Below are 14,021 nucleotides of genomic sequence, written 5' to 3' on the forward strand. Positions count from 1 at the left end.
AAAAAAAAAAAAAAAAAGGAAATTGGCCTTCTAAATTTTATCTTATTACAGTGGCCGCCTCGTAATGTTAGAATTATTGGAGGTGTATGTTCCCCCATCTCATCCGTTCCACTCTTCTATCATTCACAGTGGGTGCTGAGTCCAGGTAGATTCTGTCTTGCTTTCCACCCACATTGTGCTCTGTCACTGTCGTCTGGAGGCAGGCACGTGCCGTTGCTCCCAGCGTTGATTAGATCCATGCCTGTGCCTTGTCTGTACCTCCCTTGGGAAACTGAGGGAAGAGGACCCTCACCTCACCCCCAGCGGCAGTCTCACCCAAAGGATGTTACAAGAGGCTTTGTTCAGTGTCTTGGTGATGGGTATTGGGACCTTGTCTGTTTAGTTTTCATGAAACAATGGCTAGGGCAGTGATGACAACCCTTTTAGAGCGAGTGCCCAAAATGCAGCCCACTTACTTGTCACAAAGTGTCAACACTGCAATTAAACCTAAACATTGAGGTTTTAGTTTAGAAGAAAACTCATTCGTTAACATCTTTTGTCTTAAAAGAAGAACAATACACGTGCCATAGGTTCATCACCACTGGTCTGGAACATAATAGGGAAACAAAGTCAGCCTCATGTGACTTGTTTCTGGGGATGCTCGGTGATTCGCGGTGATCGGTGCCTCTTTCTGGGTCTCTTGTGGAAGATGTGTGGGATTTTACCTTCCCTCACCACCCGTGGCCTTTGGGTGCCACTCCTTCCCCGCCACCCCACTGTGATGCGCAGGGTGACTTGCTCGTCACTGCTGCCGTCTCACACTCACTCCGGTCACGAACTCCGCGCCCACGCAGCACCAGGCACCCCTGTGATCTCCCAGCTCACCTCAGCCTCTGCCCACTGTTTGTTTTTTTTTCTGCTTTTTTTTGGTCCAAAAGTTATTCTAGGCAGAAAAGATCAAAGCAAAAATAGGAGTTTATGGTCACGGTTCAACAGAAGCAGCACGGCCGTCCTTTCCTCGTTCTTTGGCTTTCTGCACAACAAAGCGCAGCGCTGGGCACCCTGCACATTGTCTGCTTCAGGGTTCAGCTTCGCGACACTCGTTCTCCTGTGTGGTTCTTAGACCCGTTGCCCCAAGCTGGTTCTTTTCTTCTGCAGTACTTTGGATTTGCCCGGTCAGGGGAGAAGGAAAGATGGAACGGGGAAGGAGAGTGGCCTTTGTGCCCCGTCAGCGGTTGTCCTTTGAGGACAAGGTCCACTTGCTAACGGTGCCCAGTCCGGCACCTGGGCAGCCACCTCCACTTGCTCTCTGTCCATCGCAGTCTGTGATCAGTCCACCTGGGGTTGTACAGCAGGCAGTCCCACCCCCGGGTGGTGGCCCTGCCCTGAGTACAGGAGGGATTTTTTTCACGACAGTTTCTCAGTCTCTTCTTTTATTTTGATAAAATACGTATAACGTGACATTCCCACCTTAACCAATTTAAAGTGTACAGGTTGGTAGCATTTGGTACTTTCACAATGTCGTGCAGCCGTCATAATCGTTTAGAGTCAGAATACCCCCCCCCAAAAAAAAACCCTTCCCCTCTCCTGCCAAGGTCCACGACTGTGGATCCCCTTCTGTCTCTGTGGATTCGCTGGTTCTGGGTGTGTCATATCTGTGGAACTGTACTTGTCTGGCTTTCATGTTGCATGCTGTTTGGGTCCATTGACCTTGTAGCGTGTGTCGGTGTTTCGTGTGTGGGGTAAAATAAGGACTTTTTCATTTGTCCACACTGAAGCTGTACCTATTAATCTACAATGCCCCCAACCCCAGTTCTCCCAGGCCTTGGTAATTACCATTCTACTTTCTGTCTCTAAGAATGTGATAGCTCTAGGAATGTCACTCAGTACAAGCTTATGCAGCCTTCGTCCTTCTGCGACTGGTTTCTTTCTCATAGTGTAATGTCCTCCTAGTTCATCTATATTGTAGCATGGCTTAAAACGTCCCCTTTTTTAAGCACAGATACCCCTAGTATTGCTTGCCCATTTGTCTGTCTGTTGTCACTGTGTTGCTTCCCTAGGGTCCCCCACTTAATGCACCCTTGTTTCTTTAGCTCTTCAAGCACTTCCCAGGACTGATCACTCTCCTCCAAACACAGGTTAGCACACCCTGTCAGGTGCAGCAGTGACTTACTTTTTTTTTTTTTGGTACCGGGGATTGAACTCGGGTCCTTGGACTTGCAAGGCAGGAGGCAGAACCACTGAGCTAAATCCCCAGCAATGCATGACTTACATTTTTTGATCTTCACAGCACTCTTAATCTTTCTTCCCTTCCAGACTAGAAGACTGCAGAGTAATGCCTTTTATTTATTTATTTATTTATTTTTGCTAAACCTTTGGAAATCTGGCCGACCGTGCCAGTTCACTTACTCATCATCCATCTAGAAGTTAGGGAGGAAAAGGGGAGCCAGGACCCTAACTTTAGTAGGCCTTGTTTTATGAAGCAAAGAGCAAAGGCAAACAAAATACTTGCCTGGGAAAGAAAACACTGCTAGCGTGGGTTACCATGACACAGGCTGGGGGTCTTAAACATTTATTTCTCATACCCTGAGGGCAGCAAGCATGAGGACCCTCATCCTGGCTTGCAGACAGTGGTCTCCTCACTGCGTCCTCACCTGAGGGAGAGAGCAGGCAGGTAAGCTGTCTGTGTCTCTTTGAGAGCCCTACTTCCATCCTGGGGGCCCCATCCTGGTACCCTCACCTGTACTCAGTCCTCTTCCAAAATCCCCACATCCAGAAACCAAGACTTCAACATCAAACTTTGGAAGGGACATAATTCGGTCCATAGCCCATACCTTTTATACAAACGTGTACATGAGTCAGTGTTTAGCCTAGCTAAGTGCTGAAGGAGCAGAAGAAAGAACAACTGGGTGCCATTAGTTAGGGCAGCTTACACTGAAGTAGAAGCATTTTCATTGAGGGGAGAGAAAGAAATGAGATTTGGGGACAGAGAGGATGAGGCATCCTAGACAGGAAACATAATGTCCAGCTAGTGGGGGACACAAGGCGGCTGGAACTGATGAGGCTGTTGGGAGAGCACTGGGCAGACGGCCCCTCTTCATCCCCCTGCCTGTCTTCACAGGAACCCATTGCATCCCTGAGCGGGGAGCAAATCCCTACCCTCAAAGCTTGCGCTTCAGCAGCAACAAGCAAGTACTCAAACAAGGGAATCTAAGGTTGATCTGCGGCCCTTTATGGGACACAGCAGGAATGCTGTGAGCTGTGATATAAAGAGAAACTGCAGGGCAAGGGGTGGGGAGATAGTTTGGATCTGGAAGCCGGGAGGAGCTGTCCGGGAAGTGGTACTCGAACACCCTTAGCCTTGGGAAGTATGGAAAACCATTCCTGGTACAAGGACCACTGGGAACCGAGGGCAAGCATTTTAAATGTTGGAGGAACAATATTTTTAATAGCAGTGAGGGTAGTGAATGGGAGGTGAGGCTCCTGGGACGCCACTTAGGCCACGGTGGGAGCTTGGCCTAGGCGCCATTGCTGAGGTAGATGGAGATCTGGGAGGAGCTGTGGAAGACAGGACAGTTTGTGTTGGACTGCCGGAAGTTTGACAGGGCAGTGAGGGCTGGAGGATGCTCTCACATGGACCTGGCTTTGAATTCTGGCTCCACTTTTTCTGTATTTTGGCACTGGGGGTGGAACCCAGGGCCTGGTGCCTACTAAGCACCTGCTCTTCCCCTCAGCCTGTCCCCAAGTCCTGTCTGTGCTGCTTGGGGCAACTTGATTTGGGAGGCGGGAAGGGTCAGATTACCTGCCCTCCAGGGCCCAACGGAGGATCAGAAGCAAATCCCTGGCCCTGCCTGACAGGAGCCAGGTGGGTGCAGGCAGGGGGCTGCTACCGCTGCTGATAGCTGCAGATGGTCCATGCTCGGGATGGTTCCATTTATGATTTTTTGACTTCACAGCCATGCAAAAGCACCTCCATACAAACATTCTGTTTTTCACTGTCAGTTCAGTTTTCAGAAAGTTCCATGAGAGTCAGTGCTTCGTTATAAAATAGGGTTTTTATTGGACAAGTTTGCCCAATTTTAAGAGTTTTTGTTTTGTTTTGAGACAGAGTCTTGCTCTGTAGTTTAGGCTGGCCTTGAACTCACCATGTAGCCCAGGCTAGCTTCGAACTTGTGGCAATTCTGCCTCAGACTCCTGGATGTTGGGATTATAGGCTTGAGCCATCCAGCAAGACTTTGCCCAGCTTTAGGCTAATACAGTATGTTGAAAACATGTGAAGTTGGATAGGCTAAGCTGTGATATTTAACATGTTAAGGGTATTGGGTATTAAATGCATTTTTTTCTGTTTTTGTTTTTGTTTTTTCTCTCCAGATAAGATCTTGCTATGTATGTAGTTCAGGCTGGCTTTGAACTCACTTTGTATACCAGCCTAGCCTTGAACTCATTATGTAGCCCAGCTGACTTTAAACCTGCAGTGATCTTCCTGCCTCAGCCTCCCAAGTGCTAGAATTACAGGCATGTACCACCACAGCTGGCCCATTAAATACATTTTCTGTGGTTTTTTGTTTGTTTTTTTGTTTGGTTGGGTTTTTTTTTGTTTTTGTTTTTGTTTTTTTGAGACAGGGTCTCACTATGTAGTTGAGACTGACCTGGACCTCACTATGTAGCCCAGGCTGGTCTCGAACTCACAGCGATCCTCCTGCCTCAGTCTCCCGAGTGCTGGGATTATAGGTGTGCGCCACCACGCCCAGTTTACATTTTCAATTAAACATATTTTCAACTTACCATAGGTTCATTGAAATTTGACCCTGACATAATTTGAGGAACATGTAGACTCTGTTATTATTTCTGATCAAGACAGGAATGTAAGACTTTGATGACACCAAATGTGAGGTGTCACAGCTAAGACTGGCTCGGTCTCACCGATGTGGAAGGTGCCCCCTTGCTGCAGGACACCGTATGTGACTTTTCTGTGCCTTGCTTGTGTCTTCGCGTGTTACAGATGATCTCAGCTTGGGCTGAACTTTGACATCCTAGCGTGATGTCCCAGCGCCTCCCCTGAGCTGCTGTATCGTGACATGATGTGCAGCAGGACTTGGCGGGCTGTCTCTGCTCTGGACAGCTCATCTTCCCCCCTCCCTTGCCGGCCATTTTGCTCCCAAGGGAGCACCTCAGGATCAGGCACTTGGGGAGGGAGAGTCTTTGGGCCCTGAACAGGATGAGTTTGGTTCGTGGGTACAGAGGGCCATAGCAGGAATGCAGGCTGTAGGGGAGGAAGAAGGCCGGGAACATAGACCCCCACGTCCCCTGGCCTGTTTCCAGCCAGTTTCCAAGACTGCTAAGTGGCACAGTGGGGTGCTAGTGATTCCGGGTCAGTCCTGAACCCCCAGGAGGAGCAGCGCATGGCGTGGTTCTCAAAGACTAGGGATTCCAAGGCAGTGGTCTAGTGCTGCTTCCCCTTATGGTGGACAGTGGAAGGGCAAGCGGGCATGTGCAGGAGAGGCCACGCATATGAGGACCTGCCCTTCTGACAAAGTGTTACACTCTTTTGACTACTGAATTACCTCTTGAGGCCTCACCTCCAACACCACCAATGGCAGTCAGAGTTCAGCCTGAGTTTCCAGAGGAACAAACCGTAGTGTAGTGCATGATCTTTGCATTTCATTTTCTTCTTTTTCTTGCCTTCTCCTCCTCGCAAGGGCCTCCTGTGGTCCCTCACCTTAGGGCAGCCACCCCACACAGGGCACATCCTCTCCGCCCGCCCCTGCATGGAACCTTTGCGAGCCAGCCTGGCCTTGGCAGCCCAGGGGCTGGGGCCCTGCCAGGAGCTGTATGCGTAAGTGGGCAGTACCCAGCTGGTCCCACAGGGCAGCCTAGGACCGGCTCCCCCAGAAGCCAATCCGAAAAGGGCAGCCATTGGTCACAGTCTGACTGGGCTGTCCCCAGGGAGTGAGACTTGGGGGATGGAGAGGGAGGAGGAGGAGGGGCTGGGAGAAAGCCACCCTTCCGGAGGTGCCTGCTGCTAATTGGCTCTCTGGGAACGACTTGGGACACAGGGGCCAGCTGGGGCAGGAAGTGGTACACAATGCTGCTCTTTCAGGGCGACTGCGCTGGTCTCAGGTCCCGTGTGACTCCAGGGAAAGCTGGAGGACAGCCTGTTCTCAGAGGATGTTCTCTAACCTAGACCCCCCTCCGGAGGTGAGCCACAGAGCCCCCAGGCTGCCTCCCCTCTGCCCTGGGGGCACTGCTCCCCCTGGCATTGGCCTAGAGAAGGGCTGAGACCATTTCAGACCCAGTGATTTCCTTCAGAGTCTGGGACTTCAGAGACTGGAAGCAGAGTCTCTGGGGGGCTGGGGAATCACACTGGAACTCTCGGGGGACTTAGAGGACAGCAAAGCCCGGGTCCTTACCAAGCTGTGGGCAGGCGCATGGCAAGAGAGAAGCAGGATCCCCATCCTCTGGACTTAATCTTGGAGGAGAGGGAAAGCAAGGTACTAAGTACCAAATACCTTAAAAGACAGAAATTCAAAACTAATCAAAGGAAGAAAGAAAAGCAACTGGTTGGCCTAGGTAGCTTAGCAAGTCCAAAAGCAGGCAAAATGTGGCCTGTGCTCTGAAAACGGGTGTATGTGTGTAACACAGGATGGGCTGCAGAGGTAGGATGCCAGGCATAAGGTATTCAGGAGCCTGGTCCTAGCAGGAGACTTTGGCCCTGGAAACCTGGAGGTGGGTGGTATTTCTGAGGGCCTTGGGGGACCCGAAGCTGTCTTAAGAGCTCAGCACGCTGAGACTCATGCTCAATCCTGTGTCTCTGAGCCCCACGCTTGTCACAGAAGCCGGGCCATGGCCTCCAGCCATGGAACAGCCTGTGCCGCAGCCATGTCCACGGAGGTGAAGCGTGGCTGGAGTGACAGTGAGCATGTTGGCTGCAGTAAGAGGCTTCCAGGAGCCGCCCAGCCACAGGAGAAGCCACAGAGGGGCTCACAGATGCCCGCAGCTGCTGCTTTAGCAAGCAGCTTCTGTCCGGTGCTGGGCCAGGCCCTTGTCACTTGGACTCATACTAGGAGGCAGTGGCTTTGATGCCCACACCGATGTGTCCCACACTTCCCTTAGGGCGTCGAAGAAGTAACTCCTTACTGGAGAGGGTAAGCTTTTGTCTGGTCCTTCCCCCACTCAAGAACCTTCTGTGGACCCCAAGTATTTTTCACATCATGACTCCCTGCCCTGATGTGTCCAGGACCTTTAAAATAGTCTAAAAGTAGGAAGGGGGATGTAGCTCAATGGTTCTGCCACCTGCCTCACAAGCACAAGGTCCTAAGTTTGATCCCTGGTACCAATAAATCAATCATTCAGTCAATCAGTCAATCACCTAATTCAGTGTGAGTCCGGAAGGCTTTCTCGGTCACCTGGAGTAGTGACTTACTGGTAAACTCATTCTGCGTCCAGGATTTATCTACTTCAGAATAATCCAAGGAACTAGGGCTTCAGTGGCTGATAGTGTAAAGTGAGATCTGCAGGCTACAGCCACTCAGCTACCACCCGGTTTTACTAGGACACAGCCTCACTTGCTGTTTTTGTATTTGTTTAGTCTTCGGTGACACAGCTGAATAATTGTAATAGAGACCATGTGGCCCGCAAAGCCCCAAATATTTACTAATATTTGCTATTTATTAAAAAAAAAAGAAAAAGATTGGTCCTGGTTCATATTAAGCAAGTTCATTGTGGTTGATGGTAGAGCTCATATTTTTATGTGATTGGACTTTTCCATAATGAAAAGTTAAGAAAACACTTTGACCCTGTAGTCATCTCACTTCTAGGAATCTACGCCTTACAGAGAAACCATTAATAAGGGTGTGTGTGTGTGTGTGTGTGTGTGTGTGTGTGTGTTTACTAACTAGGTTGCAGTGGGTTTTGTTCAGCAGTGCAGGAAGGTGAGCATAAATTGTCCCTGCCCAGACTGGGGAGTAGCATGTTGTCCCTTTAAAGGATGAGCTAGAGGTTTGGCATCTACTTGAAGAGTGTTGATGAGATATTTTCCAGTAAGAAATGCAAGACAGGAAAGTCTGTGCATGTTAATGCCATGTTCACACAATGATGGCAGAATTCACTGCTTCAGGAAGTAGGGGTGTGTGTGTATGTGTGTGTATGCACTGTGCGTGTGTACACACATGTGTAGGAACCCTAACCAGTTGTTGATGTGGATCAGGGGTGATTGATGTCTGCTGAAAGGAAGCAAAGTTTTAGAAAGGAGAAATTTCTACTACTTAAGAAACTATCTAAGCCAGGCATGGTGGCACACACCTGTAATCCCAGCACTCGGGAGGCTGAGGCAGGAGGATCGCTGTGAGTTTGAGACCAGCCTGGGCTACATAGTGAGTTCCAGGTCAGTCTCAACTACATAGTGAGACCCTGTCTCAAAAAAAAAGAAACAGCCTACCTCGGTGGCTCTGGACCTGGCAAGCACAAAGTCCTGCGTTCAATCCCCAGTACCAAAAGAAAAAAAAAAAAGAGGAAGGAAGACACAGCCTACATGATATGATCTTCTTTATATGTTTGTGTAAATTTTATTTATACATGTGTGTTGTTAAATTTAAGATGATTATAGCTGGTCACAGTGATGCACACCTGTAATGCCTGTAATCCTAGCCAATTCAGGAGGCTGAGGCAGGAGGATTTTGAATCCCACCTGGGCAATTCAGTAAGACTTTGTCTCAAAAAATAAAAAGGGCTGGGGATATAGCTCAGCACACCTTGGTTTAATCCCCAGTACCACAAAAATAAATGAATAAATAAGCAAATAAATAATTTTAAAAGAATTGTAGTTGTAAAAACACCTGGAAAGATATATTTTTAATGTCCTTCGATGTAATGAAGAAAGGAAAAGGAAATTTGTCTAGGAGTCCATAATGCCCAAGCATGAGAAGGCGAGAGGCTGGAGTGGCCAGCTAGGAAAGACCCCTGGACAGTTTAGAGGTGACAGGGGGCAGCTGGATGGTCTCGGGCCACATTCGCTCCCTGACATCAGCGCCCCTTCCTCCTGCTCTCCAAGGAATAATGTTTCCCTGGGGGATGAAAAGCCTCTCTTTGTGTGGGCTTTAATTGCCGTGTTGTGCCAAGCGAGTGAGTGGCAGGCAGGCACAGCAGCTGGGCATCACCAATGCCAGGCAGCAAAGCCCGCTCCATCCAGGACCGCAGGGACCAGCTGGCCTGGGAGCACTGCCCACCTCTGCCCCCAGCTGGGCGCCTGCAGAGGAACCAGCCTCCCTTGGCACAGGGTGTCAGCGGGGGAGAGGAGCATCCAGGAGGAAGGGGCGGGCCCCTCTCAGAGGCTTATTCATCATATCCTCCTTTCCCTTCCCCCTCTTGTTTTGCAGACTGTCAGCATCAATAAGGCCATTAATACGCAGGAAGTGGCCGTAAAGGAAAAACACGCCAGAAATATCCTTTTGGATGTTGGGGAAGGCTGGTCTCGGCGAGGGTCAAGTCATGGGGACTGGAGTTGAGAAGAAGCTCTTGCACAGCAGCAGGAGAGGACCCCCATCCTGACCAGGTGCCTGCAGGCTGGAGCAGCTTCCGATGGTAGCTGCAGGCTACCCAAGAGCACTGGCTTCAGAGCACACAGGCATCAGGGTGGAAAGGACCCACAAGGCCATCGAGCCCAGTTCTTTCAACTTGCCAAAGACCCTGCTGCTCTCCCTTAGGATGGAAGCTTGGCAGAACCTCTACATTCCTGAAAGCTGCTTTCCTAAAGGAAAAGAGCACTCCCAGGGCTCAGCACCTGTCTTTTTCAAGCCCTTTAGCCCTTGCATTTTGCCCCTAGGGCCACACCGACCACCCCCAAGGGACGCAGTGATGTTCCTTCTCCTGAGTTTGAAAAGGTAGAAAGAAGTCTCAGCTGCGGTAAACAGAGGCAGGGGTCCACATGCAAGAAAGACCCACCTTGTGAGCAAATGCGGCCTGTGCTTGAGTACCCGAGGGAACTGGTGGCTTGAAAGTCCTTTTCCAAGGCCACCACACCAGGTTGGCCTTCGTGAGGATGTGGCTGTGAAAGAGGCTGATGGATCCCCTGGGATCTGCCCTGGGACCCTATGAGCTCTGAGGAGCTGGATCCCTCAGGATGGAGAGAAGCCCCGGTGGGGGCGGCTGCAGGGCCCTGCTTGCCTGGGCTCCTGTGGGTCACTTTGACCCAGCCGTCAGATCACAGCTGTTTATCCCAGAGCTGCCCAGCCTCGGCCCCTGGAGGGGACCTGCCAGGTTAGATGGCCAGAGACAGACAGACAGTGCTGCTCCCGTTGTGGGTTGGAATTAGGACTTTGCTGGGGAATGCGGGCTATGGAACCCCACTGCGGTAACCCAGAAGCCCAACCCAACAGCGAGGCTGGCTTGCGCCTAGTTTGTTTCTCCCCAGAAAGTATTGCTGAGCCAGGCTCGTTTTGCTCACCGTGCAGTATGCCAATGGATGAAAAGGGAACTTTGCTGGAAGACCTCATTCATGAGGTGGCCATGCCTGAGGAGACAGGAGAGCGGGTCTCCCATTGCCTCCCTGGGGATGGGGTTTAGAGGTTTTTATGGGTTAAGAAGCAGAGTGGTCTGAGGCATGAGGACCAGTGATCGGAAGAAGTGGAGTAAGGGCATCAGTAATGTAAGCATAGATAATCGAACCCATGTTTCTGGTAGGGGCATGTTCTGAGCATGCTCTGTGGGTGGAGTGTTGGCCCTCTGACCCAAGTGATGGGATTGGTGGCTTCAGCTGATGTGAGCTAGACAAGGCTACCTCCTAATTCCTAAGGAAAAAAAAAAAAAAAAATCAACCAAGGCAGATGTGGTATAATCCCAGTACTCTGGGAGGCTCAGGCAGGAGGATCACAAGTTTGAGCCCAGCCTGGGCAACTTAGCAATCTAGTGAGACCTTGTCTCAAAATTTAAAAGGTCTGAGAATGTAGCTTAGTGTGAAAGCCCTGGGTTTAATCCCCCAGTACCAAAACACAAAAACACCATTAACTTGACTATCGAGGTGTTAGCACAGGTACCCTGAATGAAATACATTATTGACAAGTGAAAAAAAAAAAAAGATTCAACCAAGGCAGATGTGGTATAATCCCAGTACTCTGGGAGGCTCAGGCAGGAGGATCACAAGTTTGAGCCCAGCCTGGGCAACTTAGCAATCTAGTGAGACCTTGTCTCAAAATTTAAAAGGTCTGAGAATGTAGCTTAGTGTGAAAGCCCTGGGTTTAATCCCCCAGTACCAAAACACAAAAACACCATTAACTTGACTATCGAGGTGTTAGCACAGGTACCCTGAATGAAATACATTATTGACAAGTGCAGGTGCTCGGCCACTGAGCTATGCCTCCAGCCCAGAGATCGTTATTGTTTAGCTAAGCAACTTCTAAGGTCAGTGGTAAAAGCAAGTAACTAGAAGCAAGTAAAACAGAGGTTTCAATTTTTCTTTGGGCTGGAAAGGCCCAGTCACTCCCCTGTACGGCAGTACACTCAGTTCCCTATGGGTAACCAACAAGAGCTCTTCTAAGTGGCCCGGTTGGTTTTTCACGTGGAATCAGTCCTGACCCCTACTGGCTGAGGGTGAGTGGTCAGTCTGATGGGAGACTGAGTCAGAGAAGGCTGAGGACCTCTTCTGGGTGGGGGTCGGTAGGTTCAGAGAGGCCTGGCCTTGGAGGCAGGGTGCCTGGGATGGGGGTCGTGACACTGGGAAATTCCAGAACCTGCTTGCTGGGGGCTCCCTGGTTCGCTCTGAGACCTCATTTAGGGCCTCAGATAACTCCATTCTCGTTTCCATTAAAGAGTGGGCCAGAGATATTACAGAGTGAGCGTTCTGGCTCTATATTTGGTGAATCTCTCAGATTGACAACTTTGGCATGGTGCATAGATGTTGAAAACATCAACTCCCTATTGTACAGATTTTCAATGCCTAGTTAAAAAGATAAAAAGAAACCATCCTTTATCAGCTCTTTTATCAGCTCTTCTAGATCCCAACTGAATAAGCATTAGTGATCTGGCTTCAGAAATGCTATTCAGTCATCTACCACTGATGCCTGCCTGGGAACAGGTTGGTCCACTCCTGAAGGGCCTGGGTCTTATTTTATTATTTTTTCTCCCTGAACACCTGTTACACGACCTGATTAATACTTGGGGGTCACATAAAAGCTTACAAAACCAAAGGATGCTGGACAGGTCTCCTGGCTTCTTTCAGAGTCAGAAGGGCCAGCTGGCTCCAGGCCTGTGTGTGTGGCTTTTGTGTAAACAGAGGCCCTTGGGTACAGTGAGGAGCCAGAGTAGGCAGCTGCCACCTCCCCTCCCTGCTTCTGTCTCGTCTGAACGCAGACCCGAAGTGTGTATGCCCAAATGACTTGAGAAGTCACTCCAACACCAAAGCTGATTTCAGCTTCTCAACCCAAAAGCCTTGTGTTCACAGCCACCCGCCTCAGAATGACAGTTTCATCCAGGGAAGGAGCTTTATGGCACCTTCAGCTCAGGAGCAAGACATGTGTTCCGGGTGAGTCATTGCTCTTTGGCCCTGGGTGAGGCATTTTCCCTAAATGGCTCTAGGCTCTTCACCTGCATCTGGATGAAGAGGCTTGAGTCTGAGGAAAGGGCTCACTCAGGGCTGATGATGCTAAGTAAGGGGGCCTTGCAGCCTCTTTAAGCAAAGGTGTGGTGGAAACCTCTTTTCCAGAAATGGCTTGCTAATGATTGAGATCTGAATGCCAACCCAGAAGCCACACAGAGCCAGATGGACAATTATCACGTGCTGACTAGCAGTTGGTCTGTAGGCGGTGGCTGCGTTTGGAGCTGGGTCTGGGAAGGAGCAGCCCCAGGATCTCATGTGTAGGGCGTTGGAGTTGTCAGGAGGAGGTCAGGATGGTTGATGGAAGAGGTGGGGGTCGCAGGCATGTGGAGACTGCAGGAAGGGCATTTTAGACAGACTTTCAAAGGGACAAGTAGCTGACCAGTGAGGGTTTGGAGGTGCTGCCCAAGAAGACCCATGAGAATCAACTGATCAGGATAGAGGATTTCCCCGCACCAGCCCTGCAGCGCACTCTTGCTTCTATTCATTTGTTCTCTTCTGCATTACAGGGAATCGAACCTAGGGCTTCATGCTTGCTAGGCAAGGGCTGTACCACTGAGCTACAGTCCCAGCCCACACCTTCCTATAATAATCTCTCAGAATTCTGAGAAGGTGTCACATGTTGTTAAGATGTTAACTGTGTTTAGTCCCCAAGGGTCCCACCACTTGCTCGGCACACCCAGAGGAGAGCAAGCCAGGCCCTGGGGACATGTGTACACATTAGGAAGAGACACACTCTCTCAAGATGCTTCCACACGCAAGGGAATTTCCTCACAGGACAGATCTTACCAGAAAAGGGCATTTTATTTCCATCGGCTCAAAAATTGTCAGAGTGAACACCCAGATCTCTGGGCCTTCACAGTGAGCCTGTCCCAAGGGCCCCCTCCCCACTCCCCGAAAGTAGCACCACGTGACCTAAGCAGCTGCCACAGCCTCCCCAGTGGCCAGGTGATGCTCGGTCCTGGGTGTTAGTGTCTGTGGCGGGGCTGACGCCTTTGTTTTCCATGACTCCCCTCACCGTGCATCCTGGGCACACACCATGAGAAAGGGGCTCAGACCTTTTGGTCAGTCGTCAACCGGCTGCCTCTCTCCAGCAATGCGATGTTGTGCTGGAAATTCTGCCACGTGTTCCACAAGCTCCTCCGAGACGGACACCCAAACGTGAGTTCCTGGGGGTGCAGCGGGGCCTGGGAGCCAGAGGAGCCTATGGGGAAAGGGACTGCTGAGCCAGGAGGCTGCTGTCCACTGCCACTGCCCCCTTCTCCCGGCTTCTCGGCTCCGGAGGGGTAGGTGCGCCTCAGCTGTCCCTTCTCTTCTCTTACGGCTCTCCTCTTCGCTCCCCAGGTTCTGAAGGACTCCCTGAGATACAAAAGTGAATTGAGTGACATGAGCAGGATGTGGGTGAGTTTGGAGATGTGTCCAGGGGCCACAGACCAAGGACTGTGGATTCCTCTCC

General features: G+C 50.5%; 1 protein-coding gene across 2 annotated transcripts in view; it reads left to right on the forward strand.

The window, feature by feature from the left end:
- The window catches only part of Hip1 (huntingtin interacting protein 1), an 83,918-nt gene that overhangs the window by 18,469 nt on the left and 51,428 nt on the right, over positions 1-14,021 (forward strand). The window contains exons 1-4 of one of the 2 annotated variants that reach the window (XM_010618994.3): positions 6,085-6,177; positions 9,354-9,417; positions 13,584-13,726; positions 13,910-13,966. In XM_010618994.3, the coding sequence (XP_010617296.1) occupies positions 6,148-6,177; positions 9,354-9,417; positions 13,584-13,726; positions 13,910-13,966 (294 nt within the window). In that variant the 5' untranslated portion in view covers positions 6,085-6,147. Of the gene's footprint in view, positions 1-6,084; positions 6,178-9,353; positions 9,418-13,583; positions 13,727-13,909; positions 13,967-14,021 lie in introns of those variants that run through there. The other variant, XM_010618995.3, reaches the window with a different exon arrangement.

This window comes from Fukomys damarensis, unplaced genomic scaffold, assembly GCF_012274545.1.
Source record: "Fukomys damarensis isolate Sample0158 unplaced genomic scaffold, DMR_v1.0_HiC HiC_scaffold_17, whole genome shotgun sequence".
Lineage (NCBI taxonomy): Eukaryota > Metazoa > Chordata > Mammalia > Rodentia > Bathyergidae > Fukomys > Fukomys damarensis.